The 25,137-nt window shown below is 42.8% G+C and overlaps 2 protein-coding genes across 5 annotated transcripts; one reads left to right on the forward strand and one right to left on the reverse strand.

The window, feature by feature from the left end:
* Positions 1-430: 430 nt before the first annotated feature.
* Cep19 (centrosomal protein 19) lies at positions 431-8,309 on the reverse strand. Of its 4 annotated transcripts, none has more exons than XM_048454006.3 (4): positions 8,018-8,157; positions 5,879-5,956; positions 4,800-4,963; positions 431-2,203 (listed from the first exon to the last, which is right to left on the reverse strand). In XM_048454006.3, the coding sequence occupies exons 3-4, from the start codon at positions 4,927-4,929 to the stop codon at positions 1,845-1,847; spliced, it is 489 nt and encodes a 162-aa protein (XP_048309963.1). In that variant the 5' UTR covers positions 4,930-4,963; positions 5,879-5,956; positions 8,018-8,157; the 3' UTR covers positions 431-1,844. The 4 variants fall into 4 exon arrangements, with proteins under 4 accessions (XP_048309963.1, XP_048309962.1, XP_048309961.3 ...); XM_048454005.3 differs by having other exon boundaries at positions 4,800-4,981; XM_048454004.3 differs by lacking the exon at positions 5,879-5,956 and having other exon boundaries at positions 8,018-8,309.
* Positions 8,310-8,431: 122 nt separating this feature from the next.
* Positions 8,432-24,214, forward strand: Pigx (phosphatidylinositol glycan anchor biosynthesis class X; the record flags this gene model as incomplete). The annotated part of the gene is made up of 6 exons (XM_085676762.2): positions 8,432-8,672; positions 10,215-10,278; positions 14,174-14,315; positions 16,908-17,121; positions 21,899-21,999; positions 24,012-24,214. Coding segments are annotated over 6 exons (906 nt in total), but the record flags the coding sequence as incomplete, so codon positions are not given.
* Positions 24,215-25,137: the final 923 nt, after the last annotated feature.

Here is a 25,137-nt window from a genome sequence, read left to right on the forward strand (position 1 = left end):
ATGTCTGATGCTGCTAAGTCAACAACTACAGACACACTCGCACATCCATGTCTGCTCCTAAATCAACTACAGACACACTCACACATTCATGTCTGCTCCTAAGTCAACAACTACACATTCGCACATCCATGTCTGATGCTCCTAAGTCAACAGCTACAGACACACTCGCACATTCATGTCTGCTCCTCAGTCAACAACTACAGACACATTTGCATATCCATGTCTGCTCCTAAATCAACAACCACATACACACTTGCACATCCATGTCTGCTCCTAAATCAACAAAAATAGATACACTCACACATCCATGTCTGCTCCTAAGTCAACAACTACAGACACACTTGCACATCCATGTCTGCTGCTGCTGTATTCACAACTAGGAAATGCAACCAGCCTAGATATCCATCAAGAAATTAGTAAAGGAAATATATACATACACACAATGTAATTTTATTTACAGGAAGTGGAGACAAAAGGAAATCATCATGCTATATAAAATAAACCAAGTTTAGAAAGACAAAGGCCACATTTTCTCTCCTATACAACATCTAGGGTTTTTTTTTTTATTGTTGTTGGAGACAGGTTTCTCTGTAGCCCTGGCTGTTCTGGAACTCGCTCTGTAGATCAGGCTGGTCTTGAATTCACAGAAATTCACATGTCTCTGCCTCTTGTGTGCTGGGATTAAAGAGGTGTACCACCACCACCACCACCTGGCCAAACTCTAGTGTTTTATATGGGTGTATCAGGGTGGGGCTAGAGAGGACACTGAAGGGGGAAGAAGGAGCTTAAGGGATGCAGAAGGTAATGGCACACATGATACAAAAACAAAAGGGGGTGACTTGGGAAGAAGGGGATCAGCAAGAAGACAAGGGGACACAGAGTGGGGGTGGGGCAGGAGCAGAGGATATTGATGCAGCTGTGAAAATGCCATAACAAAGCATGTTGCTTTGTCTGCTAACTTACCCGAACCCTGACAAACAAAACACCAGACTGAAGGAAAGGAAAAGAAAAACTGGTAAGACTCAACACTCCCAGGTACAGCTTTACTCAATGAATAATAGTTTTATTGTGGAAAACAGATGCTTTCTATCACAGAGAATATTCTAGTAAGAGCAAACACACCTGCACATGGTGGCCTTGTTAAATAGAGATCACTGTACCTCTAAATTCCTGAGCAGGTTTCAACAGGCAGAACCTATTGCTCACTTGCGGGTGGACTTCCCACCGTGTAAACCAGCCTCTCACAGGAAGTGGTTCTGGGTTTCAGAACAACTTTAGTGTACTTCCTGACCGTGGAGGGCCAGAACTGCCTTTGTTGGCTGTGTTGCATGCACTGGCAGCTGTGAGGCATTTTGCAGGTGCTTTTGTCTACCCCAGAGTTAAATTTGCAGACATAATGAACACAGATTAACTCCAATCTTGTCGGACTATAATTATTCACTTGTTCTCAAAAATGTCTATGTCATGTCCCTTTACCGCACCCTCCCCCTTTGCTTCATCTAGAAACATCTGGAGCCTTGGGGGGCCACGCACAGGCCCCTTTCTGCTGAGGGAAGTCTTCCCTGCTATTCTACTGCAGTAATCCAGGTTCTCACCTTCCTCAGCCTTCATCGGAAACCAGGCTCTAATCTCTTTCCTGAGTAATACTATTAAAATTTCTCTTTACAAGTTTCTGAGTTACCTTCCCTTTGGATTGCCATCTCTAACGGAATTCCTAAGCTGTTTTTCTGTGTTTCTCATAGGGCTATGCAACACATGCAAGCATCTTGGTTTTATATGTCTGTTAGCGTGCACAGACTTTCTGGGACGGAGCTTTGTTCTTCATGGACACGGAGCAGGAGCTCTCAGAACTCGTCAGCTGACTCCGTGTCCCAGCTGCAGGACAGCTGCTCATCCTGCGGGAACTCAACTTCAACGTCATACACAAAACTGGGGTCATCCTTTCTCTTCTGATTTTTCTCAAAAAGTTCATCCATGATGCTCTTCCTTTTGGCCAGCTCCTTGTCATCGAGTTTGTTCAGGTCTTCCTCGGGGTCAATGGTTGTTTCCCGTTGAATTTGTTCCATGGTCTCTGCCAAGCTCTGCCCCTGCAAGTAACCTCGTAAAAGACTGAACAGCTTCTCCAGCTGCTTCAGGGACACCTGCTCTAGGTAACTCTTGTGCCGTGGATTATTCTTTAACTGCTCAGCAGCTCTGGTGCAGTCTAGGAGGAAGAAGAGTGTACAGACAGCACACATTCGTCACCAATACTGGAAAGACTGAGATAGACCACAACCCCGAGATCACCAGCTCCAAGGTAGCAAACTGCCTAAGGGGCCTATTGAAATCAATAATTATTCTTTAGAACTATACTTTTATAGTAAATTGAATTTTGTAGGGTATAATCATGCTGTTATATAGCAATTTATTTATATTTTTTCTGAGATTAAAACATACCAATCTGGTGGGGGAGGAGGGAATAGGAGAGGAGGAAGAAGGGGAACTCCAGTTAGAATGTAAAATAAATAAATTAATTAAAAACAAAACAAAACAAGCATTCCATCCTATAGAGAAGCTTCTTCACACAAAAACTAAACAATTTAACTCCAGGAAATCCCTACAGCTGATCAGATTCACTAGGCCCTTCCTTCCCTAGAATAAAGATTGCTGGGGCTGGAGAGATGGCTCAGAGGTTAAGAGCATTGCCTGCTCTTCCAAAGGTCCTGAGTTCAATTCCCAGCAACCGCATGGTGGCTCACAACCATCTGTAATGGGGTCTGGTGCCCTCTTCTGGCTTCAGACATACACACAGACAGAATATTGTATACATAATAAATAAATAAATAAATTTTTTTTTTTAAAAAAAAAGACTGCTGAGGGTCACTCTCAGAGGAGCCAAAGACTCTGGAGACCAGCCAAACAGCCCAAACGAAGCAAAAACCAGTGAAGCCGCCTAGAAAAGGCAAAGACCAATGGAGTCAACTAAAAAGGGCACCTCCCACCTGCAAAGCTGCCTGCAGGCTGTGCGGTGTGTTCCAGGTTCCCAGTTTTGTTAGCTGTCACCCATGCTGGGGCAGATGTCGGTGATGCAGCCGTCTGTGAGTCATTTCTGCTCCCGTAAGTGACCCCTCATCCATATTCCTATAAGTAACCTACTAAAGCTCACCAAACTAAACTTCAATGCTACCTGTCATGGCCTCCCTATGTGAGATAAACACACATAAATATGTAGTGTTTCCCTAGGAATCGTTTGTCACACAATGAACACACATCTGCACTCCTAACATTTGGACGAGTTGGGAAGACAGAATGTTTGAGACTAGCCTGGGCTACTTAACTAGATCCTGCCTTATAAATGAAACCATAACTGGATGGTATGGCAGTACATGTTTATAACTGCGTCTCATCCCAGCATCAGGGAGGTGACATAGAGAGATCCTGCTTCTTAAAATACCCAAAAGAGCCAGCTGGTGGTGTCACATGCTTTTAATCCCACACCATTAATTTCAGTGTATGAGTGTTTGCCTGAATGTATGTATGCACACCATGTGTGTGCAGTGCCAAGAGAGACCACAAGAGGGCATCAGATCACCTGAAATTGGAATTAGAAGATGGCTGTGAGCCACCAAGTGGGTGCTGGGAACTGGACCCAGCTATAAGAGTAGCAAGTGCTTTTAATTGCTGAACCATCTCTCTAACCCCTAAATGAAACATTTTAAATAAATAAATAAACCAACCAACCTAGTTTTGGTGTAGAGAAAGACAAATGGATTTTTTTTCTTTTTACTTTCTTAATCAAAAATTACTTTGTGGGATGTTAAAAACTGTCAACTGAAGAAACTGTCTAAGGATGAAAAATGCCATAAATTTTACTTATTTTAGAGACTGAGTCTCACAATGTAGCCTCTGTTGGCCTAGAGGTCACTATGTAGACCAGGTTTGGCCCCCAACTCTCAGAGATCCTCTGCTTCACGATGGCTAGTATTAAAGGCATACATGCCCAGTCGTCCCCCTCCAAGGCATAGTTTTTAAAAGGCAACCATGTGACACTAATAAAATGCTGTCTACAAATAGAAAACATTTAAAGAGAGAGAGAGAAGGAAATTTAGTATTATTAAACCGTAGCATGTTATTTATCTCATGTAACCATTCTAAAATGTTAAAACATCAATTCTTTGACTGTTGAAAAGCATAGATTAGAAAACTCTTAGTGACGGCTTCTATTGCTGTGATAAAACACCATGACCAAAAGCAAGTTGAGGGGGAAAAGGGTTCATTTGGCTTACACTTCTATGTCATATAGTACATGATTGAAGAAAGTCAGGACAGGAACACAAATAGGGCAGGAACCTGGCGGCAGGAGTTGGTGCAGAGGCCAGGGAGAAGAGCTGCTTGCTGGCTTGATTTTCTCTGGTTTGCTCAGCCTGCTTTCTTACTCCACCCAGGACCACTAGCCCAGCAGTTGCACTACCCACAGTGGGCTGGGCTCTCCCACATCAATCATCAATCAAGAAAATGCACCAAAGGTTTGTCTACAGACCTATCTGTTGGGGGCATTTTTTCAATTGACACTCCCTCTTCCTAAATGACTCTAGCTTGTGTCAAGCTGACATAAAAATATCAGTACAGAAACTGAAGTTTATGAACAATTTAGTCCCTGACAAAGACATGATTTAAAAAGTTGAACTCTCAATCAGCAAACTCACAGGCTCGTAACTCCAGTTTCAGGAATCTGAAGACATCCACATGCAAGGTGAACACTCACATAGACACATACACATAAATTAAAAAAGATAAGAGGCAAGATAAAACAAGGGTACCTGAGAACTTCGAGAAGTTTCGGACGGGCATAATGCGCTGGCGGCTCTTTCCCTCGGTTTCATTGTCATAAATTAAGACGATAGCTGGGGGCTGGAATCTAATTCCACATTTCTTGGCAACATATTTCATTTTGACACACAATTCAGTGCAAACTGGAGGAAATCTGAGAAAAACGGGATAGCTGTAGAACAAGTTTCAGAAAAAGAAAACCCAAATTGAGGTCGGTATTGCATAAATCTGCTTTCTCCTTCTCCTCAGCGAATCTGGCTGTAGTCTGTGCCCTGGAACTACACGCTCGGCTAACAAAGGTCAAGACTTTGAGGGCCACCTTGAAAGTTCCGCTGGCCGAGGCTAGCCTTGTTTGTTGGATCTCTGAGTCTCTGTTTGGTTGGGATACAGGTCGTTTCCACATGAGCTGGTAATGCCCTTCGGTCTGGCCCCTTAGTGTACTGCATTCTTCCCAGAGGTTACACAGGAACCTCAAGCAAGCCCAACAACTGACCTGCTAGACCGTAGAAACATTTTGACTTTTCATTTAAAGGATGTCTGAATCACCCTCTATCAATATTATGGTCTTTTAAACTTTTTCCTTTTTTGAGTCAGATTCTCACATAGCCCATACTGGCATTGAACTTGTGATCCTCCTGTCTCTACTCCCCCAGTGTTAGAATTTCAGGCATGTGCCTTCAAACTTGGTCTATGAGGTGCTACAAATGGAACCCAGGGTTTCATGCATACCAGACAAGCACTCTGCCAGCTACACTACATCCCCAGCATGTTTTTCTTCTAAATAAACATTTTATACTGAGAGGCTCACTAGACCAGATCAACCCCATCCCATACTTTATGAACTCTTTTATTCATCAAGAGGTTATTTTAAGCAGTTGGGAGATGGTGGTGCACACCTTTAACTCCAGCACTCAGGAGGAAGAGGCAGGTAGATCTCTGTGAGTTCAAGCCCAGCCTGGTCTACAGAGTGAGTTCCAGGACAGCTAGGCCTGTTTGTTACACAGAGAAACCCTGTCTTGAAAAACCAAAAGAAAGAAAAGAAAAGGCTATTTTAAAAATCATTACTTACTATCTATCATCCCTGTTAGTCTACTTGCTCTAGGAAGGCAAGAAGTGTGTCCATTTTCATTAAACTCTTAGCACATATCTGGAACACAAGAAGGGTAATACTTATTTAATGCTATGCATTAATATAAGCGAAGGTTTCTATATATTATCCTGGGGCAGGGCCTGAGCGCTGTTACACATTGCGAAATAATATTAAGCACTGTTAACTGTTGCTTGGATTGTTAGCTTTGTGTGGCTTCTTTCTGTGAATGATTCAGACCATGTAGGGCAGAGAATTCACAGGTCCTCTCTTACACCTAGGGCCTGGAGCAGGGACCTGTCAGCAGCCTCTTCACTGGGCAGACCCAGCTTTCCTTTCTTCCTTCCTTCCTATTTCTCTGAGGATACCAGAGAACCACAGCGGAAGACAGCCATGGTGAGCACTCCAGTCAGCAGGCACAGGCTTTGGAAAGCGCACACTGGGCACAGCCTCACTGAGCATTAGCAACCCTGTGTTCACCCATGCCAGGGACAGTGGGGCAGTAATCCCAGGGCCTCAGCAGCAGCTCTGTGATGCAGGTCACGATATTCACTTGCATGAAGGGCTGTGTAAACATCCTCAGTTCAAGCATCCTTGCCTAGCACCCATCTGGCCGCTCACTTTTGGAGTCACCTGGGACGCACCCTCTTTGTTCTGCCCCAGGTGCTCCATGTTACACCATTAGGCTCATTCAAAGCCTTTTCAAATGGTCTTTTCTTTCCCGCTTTTGATCTTTAGGACTAGCAGACCAGACAGACTGAGCTCTCAACTCAAAGAAGACACGGTAAAACTGGCACACTGGTAGCAGCCTCCATCCTGCTAGCAGCAGTCACAGCCCCGCGAAGACAACTGAAGGTTCCAAGAGTAGGTACCTGTGGTGGTCTGAATAAAAATGGCCCCTATCGGGAGCGGCACTCTTAGAAAGTGTGGCCTTGATGGGGGAAATGTCACAGATCTCTTCCTCCTACCTGTAGATCAAGTTGTATAACTCTCAGCTCCTTCTCCAGCACCACGTCTGCCTGCCTGCCGCCATGTCCGACATGACGATAATGGACTAAACCTCTGAACTATAAGCCAGCCCTAATCAAATGTTTTCTTTATAAGAGTTGCTGTGGTCATGGTGTCTCTTCATAGCAATAGAAACCCTAAGAAAGCAACTGAAGCAGAAATAGTAGAGAAGTTATGAGGCCTAGGTGCTGAAGAGTTTCAGGGCGCTTCCAGGTCTTGAGAACTTAGGGCTCTCGTACCCTGGTCCAACAGCAATTGCAGGAATGGAGACGCTCAAGGCCCCAGGAGCTGTAACTTAGTTCTGTTGGAGAACAACCATAGGCACTTTGTTTAAGAAGCTGACAGTATTTATACTGGTTCATTATAGAAAAATAGGGACAAAAGAGAGGAAGAAAACATGAAATATTTACCTAGATTCTATCTTTATGTTTTATGTTTGCCAAGTAGACTTGCCATATAGGACCATAATCTGTAGTCTCACCTATGCTGTTAGAGTTGAGAATTTGTACTCCTCTGAGATTAGGCATAATAAAGAGCTGCTTTTTCAGACTGCTGTGCTCTGCCTTTGATCTGAGTCAGCAACTAGCACTACTCCCAGGTCACCTCATTAAAGTATGATGTTAGTGTTCTTCCTAAAAGGACTACTAAACACATTATAACAAACGACCACACTTGTCAATACAACTGACGATAATTTAGGGCGTTCACTATAGAGTTTTCCTTTTTGAGTTTATTTTTAGAGACAGAAGTTCTCTGAGTAGCCCTAGCTGTCCTGGCCTTGAACTCACAGAGATCCGCCTGCCTCTGCTTCCCAAGAGCTGGGACTAAAGGCGTCAGCCACCACACCTGGCTGTCCATATTTCTTAACTGCGGACTTCTAATGTTATATTACACCCTTTCCCATTCCGAGACCTCATAGCCTGGTCAGCACTAGAGCTCTCCGAAACTGCTAACACGGTCCCAGAGTTGGGAGGAGTGACAGCATGTTTCCCTAACTGCTCTTGGCCGCATGTGTACGTTTCTTCCCAGGGATCAACGACTTTTTCTCACAGCACCTAAGGGGGTACGGATTTCCTCCTGATGTCCTCACTAGTGCAAGGCGACCCTTCTTACCCTTGAAGAAGTACAGGAAGTGCACATCTGAACAGCAGTGAGAGGGTCGTTTCCATCCAGCCGCACTGCACAGAGGACTCATTATATCGACTTTGAGGTGGAGCGGAGCTTGGCGCTGCAAAAGAAGCGACAGCCATAACCTACAGGGGTAACCATGGGGTGAGCTCAGAGACAGGAGGCCTAGCCCGCACGCACCCGGCTGCGGAAAGGAAGCCGGCCAGAGCTCGGCGAGTGTGGTCCTGAGACAGTGCTCTGTCCTGACGCCGGTCGGGCGCCCCCTTAGGATGGTTTCCAAGGCAACAGCGCGGGCACACGGACAGCGCTTGCGCAGCTTCTCGCCCCGCCCCGGCTCGGACGGCAAGGGGCGGAGTCAAGTGCGGTCCTCTCAGGGACTTGGGGTTAATGGAATTCTGAGCTACCCAGTGGGAGCGCTCGGTGGGCTCAAGGACGTTCGCTCACGGAGCGCTCCGTCCCAGTCACTGGGGCTGGTGGGAGTGCAGCCTGCCTCCGCGACCGCAGCTCGTTCCGCGCGCCCCTGTCGGGCGTCGGCGCTCCGGCGTCCTGGCTGCCGACGCTGTGGCCTGGCTGCTCCTCTGGGCGGCTGGGCTGGTCGGCAGGCTCGCCGCGGACATCAGCGACGCCCCCTTCAGCTCTGGTAAGGGCCCGGGGCTGAGGGAGTGCGCGCGGAGCGTGGGCGCGGGTGGGGAGCACCCGCGGTGTTACGGGTACCAGGGCCGGGAGGAGGTTAGCAACAAAGGCCGCGTGCGCCCCTGCCCTCCCTGTGATCTTTGCGCGGTGTTCCATCCCGGACATCGGAGTCGGGCTTTGTCCCGAGGCGGGACTGGCCACACTGTGGCAAAAGTACTAAGCAAGTCCAGCCACGAAGCGTCTTGGGATGCTTATGGTACACGAAGCTGCTTTCTGCTGGCTGAGAGGCCAGGGAACCCTTCGAGTCCCGGGACGTGTGAGAATGCCCAAACAGCGTGTAAAGGAGAAGGGGTGAGGTAGTGACGCGTGACAGGCTTCTCAGGGAGATGCAACACACACACACACACACACACACACACACACACACAGAGAGAGAGAGAGAGAGAGAGAGAGAGAGAGAGAGAGAGACCCACAGACAGAGAGGGCACTCACCCAGAAAGGTAACCTTTGTACCAGTATCCCAATTTGATGAACCAATGAATTTTTTTATTGGCGTTACCAGTGGAAATGTGGGCGAGGAGTTACAAGGAGCAGGGATAACGCAAAAGAAGCTGCTTCACTAGAAAGCCCACCCCAACGTGGGTGACACCCCCACCCTGAAACTGCAACCCTGGAGCTCACTAAGCCGCTTGCAGGCAGCTCCACAGCCCCAGCCTCTGGTTTTCCCCCATCTTTTTCTGCAGTTTGCCCCCAGCAACTCTTGACTCCCTTTCATAGGGTTGGTAGGGACCCTCAAGAATCTTCCCAGTCTTAACTTTCCTGGCTTCGCGTGCTTCTTCAAGTTCCTGCATAACAGGTTTATTACAGTGATTCACACGCCTTTAATGTCCTTCCTACACATTTCTACTCAAAGTTTTATAGCAAGGTATCTGGCAACCGAATATTTAATGTTTTTTTTCCTTTTTGTTTCTTTTATTATTATTATTTTTGACACAGTGTCTCACCAGTCTTGAATTTTTACCCATTGAGTAATACTTTTAATATCCAAACTATCAAACTATGCATGGAATCAGTTTATGAAGACTTCTGTTTACCCCGCGTTTGTAAATGAACTCTTTGAATCTTCAGGTGCCTCTCCTTTTCTTGCCTTTTTTTTTCCCCCTTTAACTCTCCGAACATCTTCACAAAGCATGAGTGTACAATCTTCCAAGATATGTAGGTATGAACCAGGGAACACAGAGGTTGCTGTTATGTCTCTAATGAGGTTTGGTGAGCTAGGAGGATGGACAACCTCAGAGAAAAACTCTCACTCAAAGACACAGCTGTTAAGTGGTGGACTAGGATCTGAAACCAGACATTCTCAACCTCCATGATTTATATGTAATAGATTTGTGTGTAGCTCAAACTGCTTACATTTAAAATTTTTACCTTTCCATTAGACGATTAGATTTTTCTAACAAGTAAAGCTTTTTTCTAGTAGTTATTTTCTAATTATTTAATAGTTCTCTTAATATGCTTATTTTCATTTTTAATGTCTTGATCTTTATAGGTACAAGGGCCACTTGTTCTGAAATCATTTTGAGGCAAGAATTCTTGAAAGATGGTTTCCACAGGTAAGTTGCCCACTGATTTCTAGTTATATTCAAATACTGGCTCATAATTTACAGCAAGAAATTGATAGTTGAAATATGGATAAACTGAAAAATTGTTTTCATTTTTGTTTGTTTTGAAACCAGATCTCATAAAGTCCAGGCTGGCCTCCAATTTGCTATGTGGTTTGGGATAATCTCGAACTCCTGATCCTCCTGCTTATTCAAGCACTGGGATTACAGGTGTGTGCCATCAAACCTGACTTATTATTTTCTTCTTTTTGTTTTTGTTTTTGCTTTTTTGAGACAGGGTTTCACTGTGTACCCTGGCTGTCCAGGAACTCACTCTGTAGGCCAGGCTGACCTCAAAACTCAGAGATCCGCCTGCTCTGCCTCCCGAGTGCTGGGCTTAAAGGTGGGCTCCAACGCCCCCTGTCTTTTTCTTTCTTGAGACAAAGTATTGCTGTTTAGCCCATGTTGGCTTGGAGCTTAAAATAATCTTTCTGACTCAGCCTTCCAACTTGGTGGGATTATAGGTGTATACCATGATTCCTGACTGACTTTGTTTTTATTTTTATTATCTTTTTTTTTTTAAAAAAAAAGTCATTTCTCAGCATTCTGTTGATGATCAAGTATACTTTACGTGTTATTTTCTTTTTGTAGGATTTTGTTCCCAATAGCTAATTCCAGACTTTTTGTTCTGGCTTATTCTTTTCTTGTCTATATTGTATGAACTTGTTTTGGTACCTTTGTCTCCAGTGTCTGACTGTACAGTAACATGCCTTGGTGTGGTTTTGTCTGTGTTTTCCCTGCCTGGGGGTTACTAAGTTTCTTGGGCTTATGGAATCACAGTTCTCATGAAATCTGGACAGTTTGGGGCCATACGTCTCTGTTCGGTGCCCTGCCTTTCCTGGGCGCCATTGAAACGGTTCCTCGATTGTGTGCTGTATTTCGAGTCCACTGCTTCAGTTCCTTCTTCCCGGCCAGTCTTTTTTCTTTTTGTTTGTTTTTCTCCTTTTTATGCTCCACTTTTCCTTGTTTTCCGTGGCTGCCTCCAAGCCACTGATCTTTTCTTAGTCAAAGTTTAACTGCTTCTAATCATACACTTAGAAATTCTATTTTATGTAATTTGAAGTTACATAAATCAAGTCTTTAAAAATTAAAAACGAAGTTGGGCTGTTAAATGGCTCAGTAGGTAAAGGTCCTGCCACCAAGCCTGACGACCTGAGTTTGGGCCCTAGGACTCACGTGGTGGAGGAGAGAACTGACTCCCCCAAGTTGTCCTCTGACCTTCACATGTGAACCATGGCAAGTGCATGCCCACACATGTATCCAGACAGAAAATAATTATTAAAAAACACTTCCCTTTTCCTCATAATATTCTTGCTTATCTTTAAATCCTTTCACATATTAGGTATATTTATAAGATTTGTTATTAAAATTTAAATTTTTTGTTAAATTTATTCATCTTATGTTATGATATTTTGACTGCATGTATGTTTGTGTGTATGTACCACATGCATGCTTGGTGCCCAAGGAGGTCAGAAGACGGCATTGGATCCCCTGGAGCTGAAGTTACAGATGGTTGTGAACCACCATGTAGGTGCTGGGAATCAAACCTGGGTCCTCTGCAGGAGCAACCAGTGCTGTTAATCCCTGAGCCATCTCTCCTGTCCCATATAAAGACTGTAATGTCTAGCTGCTATTCCATTTCTTTTTTAACAGCATAAAGAAAAGACATTTGTTTAGGCTCCTTATTCTGGAGGCGTGAGGTTCAACCATGTCTTAAGTTAGGGTTTCTAGTTCTGGAAACCCTACTTGAATCAAAAGTACCATGGGAAGGAAAGGGTTGGATTCGATCTTACAGCTCTCAGGTCCCACTCCATCACTGAGGAAACTGAAGCAGAGACCACAGAGGAATGCTGCTTACTGGCTTGCTCACATGGCTTGCTCAGTTTGCTGTCTTGCCCAGCTGCCCAAGGGTGGCACCACCCACAGTGGGCTGGGCCCTCCCACATCAAACCTCAGTTAAGAAAATTCCCCCACAGACTTGCCTACAGGCCAATCTGATGTAGGCATTGTCTCAACTGAAGTTTCCCCCTCTCATAGACCCTAACTTATTTTGACAAAAACAAAATAAAACAAACTCTAACCAGCCCCAGAGGCCGTACCTGGTAGTGGTTTTCTTGCTGACCAAATCAAAGGTAACTCAGTACATCAATTGCATGACAAGACAAAAAGCAGCAGGTCCGCGTTGGTCTTCCTGTCAGCTGGTATTTTTCTGGTTGTTACTCATATATTTTCCTGGCTCTTGACATACGTAGTCATATTTGATTGAATGCTGAACCCTGCCAAAGCTTTGGTAGTTGTAGACTTTGTTTTTCTTCCTTTAAAGACTGTTGGGCTCTTCCTCCTGTTAGTAGAGGTTTTAATTTATTGTCCTGACCCTGTAAGCTTTTTGTTTGTTTAGTTATAAAGTTACAGCGCTCTTCTCTTCAGGGATAATCTGTCTAAGACTTTACCCTGTTGGGGTCTGCCGTGAATGTTTCTGTTTTACGTTTTGATGTTAGAACTCGAATGCTTTCTGATCGTGCATGAAAGTTTGGAATGTTTTACTTTTCAGCTCCTTCGTCACTTTTTCCCCCCATTCTTCTTGACTTCTTATTTACACTTACCTTAGCATTCAGCAAAAGCAAGGAATTTCTAGTTGGATTTTTTTTTTAAACTTTTTTGGGTTTTTTTGAGACAGGGTTTCTCTGTGTAACAGCTCTGACTGTTCTGGAACTTGCTCTGTAGACCAGGCTGGCCTCGAACTCATGAGCTCTGCCCACCTCTGCCTCCCAAGTGCTGGGATTAAAGGCATGCGCCACCACTGCCCAGTTGTTGTTTTTTTTTTAAGCTCTTAAAAAATTTATTCATTTATCCTTCTCTCATATCATATATCCCAACAGTAGTCTCCCTCCCCCCTTTATTTTTAATATAAGCTCCTTCCTTTCTGGGGTTTCTTATGTGGCTTCCCAGCCACTACCGTCTCTAGCCACCCATCTTGCTATTTCCCTAAACAGAAGCCACTGTGCTGTGCTTGGGTCTCCTCTGCACTATAGTCCAGAATTTGCCTCCGAACAGAAAGCTGGGCAGGTGTGTGTACCTGTGGTATGTGTAAGTCAATGCAGGTGTGTTTACCTGTGTTATGTGTAAGTGAATGAAGGTATGTATACCTGTGTATGTGTACATGAATGCAAGTGTGTGTGCTTTGTGGGTATGTGTATGTAAGTGCGGTTGTATGTGTATACCTGTGGGTAAGTGTATATACCTGTGGGTATGTGTATGTGAGTACAGTTGTATGTGTGCACTTGTGGGTAAGTGTGTATACCTGTGGGCATGTGTGTATCTGTGAGTATGTGTATGTAAGTGCAGTTGTGTGTGTGTACCTGTGGTATGTATGTGAGTGCAGTTGTGTGTGTGCACTTGTGGGCATGTATGTGCCTGTGGTATGTGTATGTGAGTACAGTTGTGTGTGTGCACCTGTGGGTAAATGTGTATACCTGTGGGCATGTGTGTTCCTGTGGGTATGTGTACGTGAGTGCAGGTACCTAAAGAGAAACATCTGATCCCTTGGAGCTGGAGTTAAAGACTGGTGTATACCACCTGGCATGGGTGCTGGAAACTGAACTCTTTTGGATTTTCTTTCTGTTGATCTTCATCTGTTTTTACATTAATGCTGTGCTATGGCACATGATAGGAATTATGAGACATCTAATGGGTGATCTCTTGTGGTGTGAATATTTCACTTGACATGATAATCTACTCTTGGAAAATGATTTGAAATATAGTGTCTATGCTATTATGGATGTTATGTTAATCTATCTTATTTAATAACTGAGTGACGAGATTTACTTTTAATGTCCTTGTCTTACAGAGACCTTTTAATAAAAGTGAAATTTGGAGAAAGCATTGAGGACTTACAGACTTGCCGGCTCTTAATTAAACATCACATCCCAGCAGGACTTTTTGTGGATCCATATGAGTTGGCTTCATTACGAGAGAGAAACGTAACAGAGGTACAGACAGCTACTGGGGAATTTTTAAAGATAAATTAATATAGGCATGCTATGATTTGAATTAAGATAAAATGTTAGATAAGACAACATGGTGGTTTAAATTTTGTTGAAGTTTTTAAAAGTTCTTTTTTTTTTTGTAATAGCATAGGTGTGTTCTTCAACAAATGAATGACATTTGTCAGGACTAAGCCACCTAACCTGAAGTAGCTCAATACTTTTCAGTGGTATAGTTCATAGTTTAGTGACTAAGAAAGTTAATGTGTATTTGTGTATGTCTCTGCATCTAAGATTAAGGATTGATAGATAGTGCTTAGCTTTGTTAATAGGAAAGACATACTGGCTCTTTGCTTTTCTTTTTAGTGTATATGTGTGCTAGCATTTGTACATACACCTGTATACACACATGTGAAGGCCACAGGTTGACACAGGATGTGTTCCTCTGTCTCTCCATCTTACTTTTGTTGTTTTCAAGATAGGGTTTTTCTGTAGCTTTGGAGCCTATTCTCGAACTAGCTCTGTAGACCAAGCTGGCCTTGAACTCACAGAGATTCGCCTGCCTCTGCCTCCTGAATGCTGGGATTAAAGATGTGCGCCCAGCATAATACATATTTCTAAAGGAAATAAAAAATAGTGAATTAAATAAAAGTGAAAATAGACCCTCATAATTAGTGGGTTGCTACTAAAGATATTTAGGAAGAAATTCATAGCACTAAATGACTATATGAGAAAGAAGAAAAATCTCAAATAAATAATTATGGGTCTGAGTCTGGCAGTGGTGGCTCACACTATTAATCCCAGCACTTGGAAGACAGAGGCAGGTGGATCTCTGTGAGTTCGAGGCCATCCTGGTCTATAAAGTGAGTTCCAGGACGGCCAAGGCTGCTACACAGAGAAGCCCTGTCTTGAGAAACAAACAAACAAACAAAAAATTAGTAATAACTCAGAAGCTCACAAGTTAGCTAGGCTTGCATAGCAATGTCCCAAATAAGTTGGAAGGCAAGGATTGACACCTGAGGCTGTCCTCTTGATACACAAATTTGTACATGGATGTTATTTGAGTGTGTGTGCACATACACATGTATACTCACATGTAGACAAAAAGGACCTCAGCTTCCTAAGTGCTGGGACTATAGGTGTGTGCCAACATGTCTGGCTTAGGATGGCTATTTTGAAATAGTTCTAACACATTTAATTTTTGTTTGCTTTTGTTTTTTAAGACAGGGTCTCACTATGTATCCCTGGCAGGCCTGGGACTCACAATGTAGACCAGGCTAGCCTTGAACTCATAGAAATTCACCTGCTTCTACCTCCAAGTGCTGGAATTAAAAGCTTGTGCTATCATGTGCTCTTAGTACTTTTTTAAAAACACATAATTTTTACTTTATTTTTAGTTGTGTATACGTATGTGTGTTGTGTGGACTTGTGCTTGTATGTATGGATGCCTGTGGAGACCAGAAGAGGAATTAGATCTCCTGGAGCTGGAGTTACAGGCAGTTATGAGCTGACCGACATGGGCACTGTGAACCAAACTCAGGTCCACCGTAAGAGCTCCTCATCCCTCACTGAACCGTCTATCTCTCCAGCCCCTATTTTATTTAGTGTTGGTGCTGGTGTGCATGCCATGGCACACATACAGATCCGAGGACAACTCTTTTTTAAAAGATTTGTTTATATTTTTATTATTTATATTTACATATTTGTCTGTATGAGGATTTGTGCGCATGGGTGTCTACGGAGTCAAGAAGAGGATGTCAGAACTTTTGGAACTAGGGTTCACAGGTGTTTTTGAGCTATCCAATGTACTTTCCATTGCTGGTCTAGAAGACAGAGAAGCATGTACTTCTAACCACTGAGCCATTGCCCTAGCCTGGTAGAAAACCTCTGGGAGGCAGCTCTCTCCTTCCAGCGTGTATTCCAGAGTTTGAAGTCAGGTGGTCAGACGTGCATGACAAGTCCTTCTGTCTATGGAGCATCCCTCAGAGCTTTGCTGGTTGGGAATGATGTAAGTATAGTATAGTTGGCTAGGGCAAGGCAGGAGATTGGTAATTTTGTGGCCAGCCTGAACTGCAGAGTAAGTTCAAATACAGCCTTAGCTACACAGTGAGACAGTGTGTGTGTGTGCGCGTGCGTAATTTGTTTGAGGTTGGTAAGTGTGTTCAGTGGTAGATCCCTTGCCTAGAGTGTATAAAGTCCTGGTTTTGAGCCCCAGCACCACAAAAATAAAATTGTTTTTCACATTTCCATTGTATACCCACTCTAGAAAGTTGCTGACCTTTGCCTGGCTTCCTGCCTGCGGTGCTCTGGCTTACTCACCACCATTTACCTCACCGAAGAACAGGAAATGGCCAGGATGATACCAGTCATTTCAGCCTAACACAAGTTAAACGGTTTTGTCATAGTTGTTCCCCGTTTGCTTTTATTATTCATGGATCACATCCTGTGAGGATGGAAACGGGGTGGAAATGGCCTGTACCAGGAATGCACTCACTGTTTCTGCATCTCTGTACAGCAGTCTCCGGGTTTTACCTTTGTCATTTTATTTTTCTTCATTAGTATTTTCTTCTTGATTAATATTTGTTTTTTCTCCCACAGGCAGTGATGCTATCAGAAAGTTTTAATATAGAAGCTCCCAACTATTTGTCCAAAGAATCTGACATCCTCATTTATGCACGACAAGACGCACAGTGCATCGATTGTTTCCAGGCCTCTTTGCCTGTGCACTATCGCTATCACCGGCCACATAGGAAGGATGGAGACACCCTGATTGTCATCAACAACCCGGACTTACTGATGTACTGTGACCAAGGTGAGGGTTAGAATTAAGACTAAAGGTGTGGTGGCAGGCCTTAGTCAAGGACAGGAATGGCAAACACATCCTCCTTTATCAACTTGTAGTGAGTTGCTGTGAGATAGATACCTATAAGTTCCACCCAGGTCAGAAAATAAAACTGCAGGCCTGTAAGACTGCTTGGAAGATGAAGGCTCTTATTGCTAGGCCTGACCAGCTGTATGCATAATGAAGGAGAGACCAACTCCTGCAAGTTCTCTGACCTCCACGTGTGTGCTAGGTGCATGTGTACACACACACGCACACATACACACTAACTGTAATAAGCATTTTAAAGGTGAAACGGGACTTTTCCACCTGCTCTCAGAGCTGGCCCATGTGTTCTGTCCCTATCAGAGTGTCCTCTTTCCTTTCTAAGACTAACTCATTTTACTGACTTTAACACACTTCCGCTTTTATCTACGATTTTTAACACTCTGTGTATATTTGGATGTCTATCTGTGGGTATGTGAACCTGGGAGTACAGTGACTGGAGAGGGTAGAAACAGGTGTCCAGTCTCCTAGAGCTGAGTTAAAGGCAGTTGTGATTCACCCACTGTGCATGCTGGAACCAACACAGGTTCTCTGGAAGAGCAAGAAGTGCTCTTAACTTCTGAGTCTTCTCCCCATCCCCGACCCTCACTTCCTTAATGGACATGAATCTTTTTGGGGGCGTTTCTTGACAGAGTTACTTTGTGTATCCTTGACTGTCCTAAAACTCACTGTGTAGACCAGGCTGACTTCAAGCTCAAGAGGTCCATCTGCTGCTTCCTCTCGAGTGCTAGGATTAAAGGTGTGCCACCACCACCTGTCTGTGAGCATGAGTCTTAAATACTATAATTTTAGTCTTGTCCATAACAATAGCAACAAAAAAATGTTATTTCTATTAAATTTCTTTAGTTTTGTTGTTTCTCACCTGTCTCTCTCTTTTCCTTAAGATTCTTTGGAAGGCCCATTGATCTGAAGGTTTCTTTCTTACAGTTTGGGCCTTCCTATTTGCACTCATGTAAAACGCTTATTTCCTGGGATTAGCTCCATGTAGTCAGAGCATGCTCATTTGTTTCCAGGCCTCCCAGACCCAAAGTAATCACACAGAAACTGTATTAATTACAACGCTGTTTGGCCAACAGTTTAGGCATATTTCTGGCTAACTCTTATGTCTTAAATTAACCCATTTCTACTAATCTGTATATTACCATCTGCTTGTAGCCTACCAGTAAGCTTCCATCCAGCATCTGTCTCCTGCGGCAGCCCATGGCTTCTCTCTTACTCTGCTTGCTCTCTTTCTACATCTCTGTTTAGATTTTCCACCAGGCTTTACTCTGTTAAGCCATTGACCAAAAGGAACTTCTTTATTAATGAATGGCAATAAAACATATTCACAGCATACAGAGGGGAATCCCACATCACCTCCCCTTTTCTGTCTAAATTTAACATAGTAAAATTACATATAACAAAACAGGTATAAAACAAGAATTACAGTTATAATATTTATATCTATTTTATCTTTTATCATAACTAAGGAAAACTATAATTATGAGTATCTGTTTTTCAACTCCATCAAAGATTTCAGAAGGATATAATATTACCTAAGTAAACAGGAAGTGCATTGTAAACAACTTCCAAACCTGTAAGATTGATAGAGACATCTCATTGCCTGAACAGTCACCCAAAGTTCTTCTGTAACGTTGGAGTATCCATTTTCAGTCTACAGGCCCATAGTATCTGGCAGACTTTTCCATGAAGCAGGAAATTTCAAAGACAGTTCCACCTATATTGACAGTTTGTTAGTCACTTTCTTCTATGTCCTGCAGAATGTCTGGCAGACTCTTTCATGAAGCAGGAACCCTGAAGAACTGTCTCACCTTCTTTAGGCAACTTCAGCAGTCATTTTTCTGTGGATTCTGCATGTCCAGTTCATATAGCATAACATCAAGCAGTCCTGGCAAGAGCAGTTTCTTTCCCAAACGGCTAACAAACTCCATAAGGAGTCTCTTCGATGCTCATCTTCCTCTTGAAGTAATTGGCACTGCCAGGAGTAGATGTGTCTCATTGTCATGAAAAGTCCTAAGTTTTTAAAACATTTTAAGTGCCATATTCTGTTAGCCTTTGAAAGATTTGGAGAATATCTATCTGAAATATATCTCTATATATCTAGAAAACCTAACTAACATGACTACAAGCTTGATTATTATAGATGACTATCTACTAACTTACATTTCTTAATTATGCATTACATATCCCCCTTTAAATGTAAACAAACATTTATAAACAATATTTGAAATTTGGGCATAGTTCTCTCCAAACTGCTTACTGCTTCTTGTTGGGCAAAGTAATTTTAGGGGTTTACAGAGACCTTTCAGGGGATCTTGGTCCATCAAACCACATTAGTCTGGAAGGAATCCACACGTTCTTATCTTCTGTGGAAACAAAAGCAGGACCTCTTTTCCCAAGCAACATAGCCTTAGACCCAAATTTTGAAGTCAAGATACTTTTAAAATATGTATGTTGGTTTAACTTAGCAGCCCGTACAATGTCTCTCTGTATTTAGCTCATTTACAGTCAAAAAATTCAAAGAAAACACAATAATATACATAACCCAGATTCTCTATGTATATTCCATCTTTATTGGCTTATTGTTCTTACTCTATTACTTTTTCTATAAGTTTAATGTTTGTTTTATTATCTTTACTCCTTTAACCTATGACTGTCTGTACTCTTATATTATAACTGTCTATACTCTTTCTCTTCTCTCTCTCTCAAGCTTATGTTCATTTATCCAACACTTGGACCCATTCAGAAGTCTTTTCACCTGAATCTGTTTTTATTGCATATCTGTAATCTTTTTCTGACCAGGACTGCTTCTTAACATGCTAAGCAGCGTGGCTAGAACTAAGGCTGCTTTGCCTTTTTGCTCTGCCCAGTCCAACATGGCGGAGGCATGTTCACTGCCTCTGCAAGCCATGCACGTATGCAGCAGATCTATTTTGTGCCATTAAGCAGTTTGTAACATGCTGCTCACAAACCCTATTTAAGTGCTTGGCCTCCTGAAAGAGCCAGAGTTTGTACTGGCAGCGTTAACCAGGAAGCTGCCGTTTCTTATGCTGAGTCAATAAGCCTTTTCTTAAAGAAGCCGTGACACCCCTGCTTGCTGCCAGCAAACAGAGCTCATCTGGGGGAAAAAATGCAAGAAGCTGCACTAAACTCTGTTCTTTTCTGTCTAGAGTCTTTTTTCAAGCTCCCTCAGGTTTTATGTGAATGTAGTTGCCCCACGTTGGGCACCAGTCCAGACATACAATCAGTTTCATTCATGTTTGGTTCCTTTGGCAAGACCATAGGTAATACTAAGTTCTTTTATGAGTAGACGTGTCATATCTGGCCATTTCTGTTTTCAGGGGAAGGGAATGAGATAGGATCTTCTTGTATAGGCCACTCTTGCCTTAAACTTCCTTTATTGCCTCATACTCCTGAGTGATGGGATCGCTATACTCTTGAGGGTGTCTCCTTTTTATAGTGATCTACCTCCCCTTTGCTGCTTTCTGTTTTGCTTTTAAATATATTTTACATATAAGTATTTGCCTACATGTATGTATATGTACCACATACATACCTATGGATGGTTGTGAGCCACCATATGGGTGCTGGGAATTGGACCTAGGTCCTCTGAAAGAAGAGCAAATGCTCTTAACTAAGAGACCAGTCCCTGCTTTCTTATAAAGCTAACGAGGTTGTTACTAATAGACAGCAGAGGGGGATTTTTAATCTTATGTTGTCGCTGTTCAGCCTTTCCTGACAGGAATGTTAAAGGCTTTTCCACTCTGTCCACTTTCTTTATCCCGTCGTGTTTTCTGCTCCTGTTCAAGATGCCATTGCTTGTCCTATCTAAGCTTTGAAGATGTGTCTCTCCTGAGAGAACACACAGGATTCTGATAGTTTGTTTAGATCTGAGTGCTCTTTGTGTTGATGTTTGATATAGAAATTTATCAGGCTGTGTACTGAAGATGTGTTCATTTTTATGAATATAATTTATATTCTTTAGAACAGGTTTTTGAAATAATGATGTCTTTTTTAAAATAATACTTCAAAAAAATCACATTATATTTTTAATGGCATCTGTTAACAAAACATGTTTCACTTCTGCGGTCACCATTGCAATTTCATGTTTCTTAGGTATCCACGTAAGAAAGAACACCAGCATACCAGCATGTGATGATGGGTGTGGGCTGTCCTGCTGTATATGTGTTGCTTTTATTGGTTGATGAATAAAACTGTTTTGGTCAATGGCTTAGCAGAGTACGGCCAGGCAGGAAATCTGAACAGATAGATAGATAGATAGATAGATAGATAGATAGATAGATAGATAAATAGAGTAAGTGTAGGTGGAGTCAAGGAGATGCCATGTAGCTGCCAAAGGAGAAAGACACCAGAAAACCTTACCTGTAGTCCACATCCTTGTAATGATATACAGATTAATAGAAATGGGTTAATTTATGCTGTAAGAGCTAGCCAGTATATTGGCTATTGGCCAGACAGTGTTGTAATTAACATAGTTTCTGTGTGATTATTTGAGTCTGGGCGGTTGAGAAATAAAATGCAGTCTCCATCTACAGTTGGGTCCACGCCATCTATGCTGTATGTAGAGATGTCTGAATTCTCATATCCCAGCATGAACGGTTCCTGATGAAGTGCAAGGCAAGCTGTAGCCTTGAATCCAAAGATAAGGTTTCTGATGTCTTGTTTTTCCCCCTTTTTTCAGAGTTCCCTGTTTTGAAATGCTGGGGTCAGGCAGAAGTAGCAGCTCCTTGTGCTTTGAAGAGTAAAGAGATGTGCCGGTGGAGGAGCATGCAGTATAAATCAGTAAGATGCTTTATGCTGCTTTTAAATAGCACTGTCTCACTTCAGTGCTGCTGTGTTGAAAGGTTAGCATGCTGTATTCTAACACAAAGCACCTTTCTTGTTTTAAGATTCTTTGCTCCTGATGATCACAGTGAGTAAAGGCAGTATCATTTGAGTTGGGAGCTGGTGGGGTTTAGAGTATACGTGTTGCTGGGATCCTTTGTAAAGATGTGACATGGCAAAGAAAAACTGCAGATGCATTCAGTTTCCTTCAGCAGGAAGGCCATCCTCCGCCACACAGTGATTCAAAGCCAGTCTACGCTGTGTGAACCCTGCGTCAAACTAAAATAACACAAAACCAAAAAGGGATATACCATTTATAGGAAAGGAGAACCCAGAATGTGAGTTAGTGGAAGAGTGCTTGCCTATCAAGTGGAAGACTTTGGGTTCGAACCCCAACATAGAAAAATTAAAATTTTAAATGAAAGTATGATGTAATATGTGTGTATTCCCAGTACTCAGGAGGTTAAAGCACAAGGAATATGAATCCCAGGCCAGCCTGAATGACATAGGGAGTTTGAGATTAGATCCTTCTCTCTATCTCTCTTTTTAATTTTCCTTGTTATTTATTATTAGTGGTGTGTGTATGTGTATATGTAGAGGTCAGAGTACACTTTTAGGAGTTAGTTCTCTCCTCCTATCCAGGGTTTCTTTCTTCCTCTTTTTATTCCCCCCTTGGACAGGGTTTCTCTGTGTAGCCCTGGCTGTCCTGGATCTTGCTCGGTAGACCAGGCTGGCCTTGAACTCAGATCCTCATGCCTCTGCCTCCTAAGTGCTGGTTAAAGACATGTGCTACTGTGACCTGGCACAGCCACCACTGCACAGCAAGGGTCCCTTTCACTGTGGGTTTGGGAAATCAGACCTAGGACATCAGACTTGGATAGCAAGTGAGTGCTTTTACCCACTAAGTAAGCTATCTTGTCAGCCCAAGACCCTGTCTCTTAAGAAAAAGTAAAGTTAGAAGTAATGTAAACTTTTGAGTTAGAGAATCAAAGAAATGTTGAGATCACAGTGAGATATATATTTAAGTGACTCTAATTTTTCTTTTTCTGTTTTTTTGAGACAGGTTTTCTCTGTGTACCCTGGCTGTCCTGGAATTTGTTCTATAGATCAGGCTGGCTTCAAATTCAAGGGATCTGCCTGTCTCTGCCTGCCAAGTTTTGGGATTAAAGACATGGGTCGCCATGCCTGGCTAAGAAAAGAAAACTTTTAAGAATAAAAAAATAGTCTTTTAAAAAAGAAAACAAAGATGGGTAGTGGTGGAGCAATCCTTCAATCCCAGCACTTAGGAGACAGAGGCAGGCAGATCTCTTGAGTTTGAAGCCAGCCTGGTCTGAAGAGCCAGTTCTAGGATAGCTAGGGCTGTTACACAGAGAAACCCTGTCTTGAAATGCAAAAAACAAAAACAAAAACAAAAACAAAAAAAAACCCACCCAACTTTATGCAATGTATATTGATAATATCTATCTATCTACCACTACTCCTCCTAGTGCCACACATCCTCCCAAGTTCATGTCCTCTTTTTAAAAAAGTATGTATAACCTAATGAATCTAGTCAGTGTTGTCCATGTACACATGGGTGTGTGGCCATCCACGGGGGCATGAGCAACCTGCCAGTGACATGTCCCCAAAGGGGACTAAGTCTTCCTCCCTCAGCAGCCATCAACTGCCTGTAGCTCCTCCACTAGCTGTGGAGCCTCAGAGGCTCCGCCCCCAACCGTGCTGGAGTTTTGATTGGCTTGATCTTACACATGTCTTGTGCCTGTAACTCCTGCTTCTGTGGGCCCATACAGACAATAGCCATGTCATGTCCAGAAGTATGCATTCCACAGCTGCCTTCCATACCTTCTGGCTGTTTCATTCTTTTTGCCCCTCTGTGAGAAGTTCTAGAGCCTTGATTGGCAGGAGCTAGATGTAGATGAGCACCTACAGTTATTAAATGCCTCTGATTTTCTGTTTCCCTCTCTCCACAGATACGTAAGAACTTGACCCTACAAGTTCCAGTGGGACTGACGATTCATACCTCTTTAGTGTGTTCTGTGACTCTGCTCATTACCATCCTGTGCTCTTCTTTGATCCTTGTAGCCGTTTTCAAATACGGCCATTTTTCCCTGTGAGTTTTATACAGCTATGTTTTCTATGAACCTAATAAATGGGACCGATTCATTTGTGACAAGGCGTGTTAACTGGCTATTTTGTCTTCCTTATGGTTAAAATTTCGTTTCCAGGCGGAGCTCTGTCAATTCATGGCTAGCCTTGTCTATATTGTAAGAACTTGTCCAATAAAACAAACAACAAAAAATTGTGTTCCCCAGAGGAAATTTTGGGCCATTGCCAGCTAAACTTAGTGTTCTGTTCTATAAACCTCAAGTACTATTGGGTAGTCTGGTAGAGGACACTTCTTTGTGTTAGATTAATACTTAGAAGTGCTGTCTTCATCTGGTATAGAATGAGTAGAATGAGTTCTTTGTTTGTTAAATTATTTACTTGCATTTTATGTGCATTGGTGTTTTGTCTATGTGTATGTCTGTGTGAGGTGTTGGTTCCATATGAACAGAAGTGCAAACAATTGTTAACAGATATCTGGGTTCTGGGAACGAACCTGGATCCTCAGGAAGAGCAGACAGTGCAATTAACCCCTGAGCCATCTCTCTAGGCCCCTAAGCCTGTGTTTTACAAGCATTAACTGTGGGATTAATAATGTGACACTGAAATGGGATTAGCTTCTCTTTTTTCCTTTTTCATTTTTTGGAGTGGGGATATGACATTTATTGATTTTATCTGCTAGAGTGGAAATAATGTCTATAAACATCCAAATGTTTGTTACTATACTTCTACAACACAATTAAAGTCCAAGTGGTTTTTGCCAGATAATGGTGACACATTCTTTTAGTCTCAGCACTCCAGAGGCAGAGAGACAGGTGAATCTCCGTGAGTTCAAGGACAGCCAGGACTACACAAAGAAACTCTTGACGGGGGGAGGAGGGGATCCTAGTGGTTTTTAAAAAGTAAATTTAATCAAAACTCATTACTTCAGAATTGATAGTTTCTTTAAAGTCACAGTAATACTTAACTAGGATATAAGAATTGAATGCCGAA

The sequence above is a fragment of the Myodes glareolus genome, chromosome 2 (assembly GCF_982192425.1).
Source record: "Myodes glareolus chromosome 2, mMyoGla1.1, whole genome shotgun sequence".
NCBI classification, from domain to species: Eukaryota; Metazoa; Chordata; class Mammalia; order Rodentia; family Cricetidae; genus Myodes; species Myodes glareolus.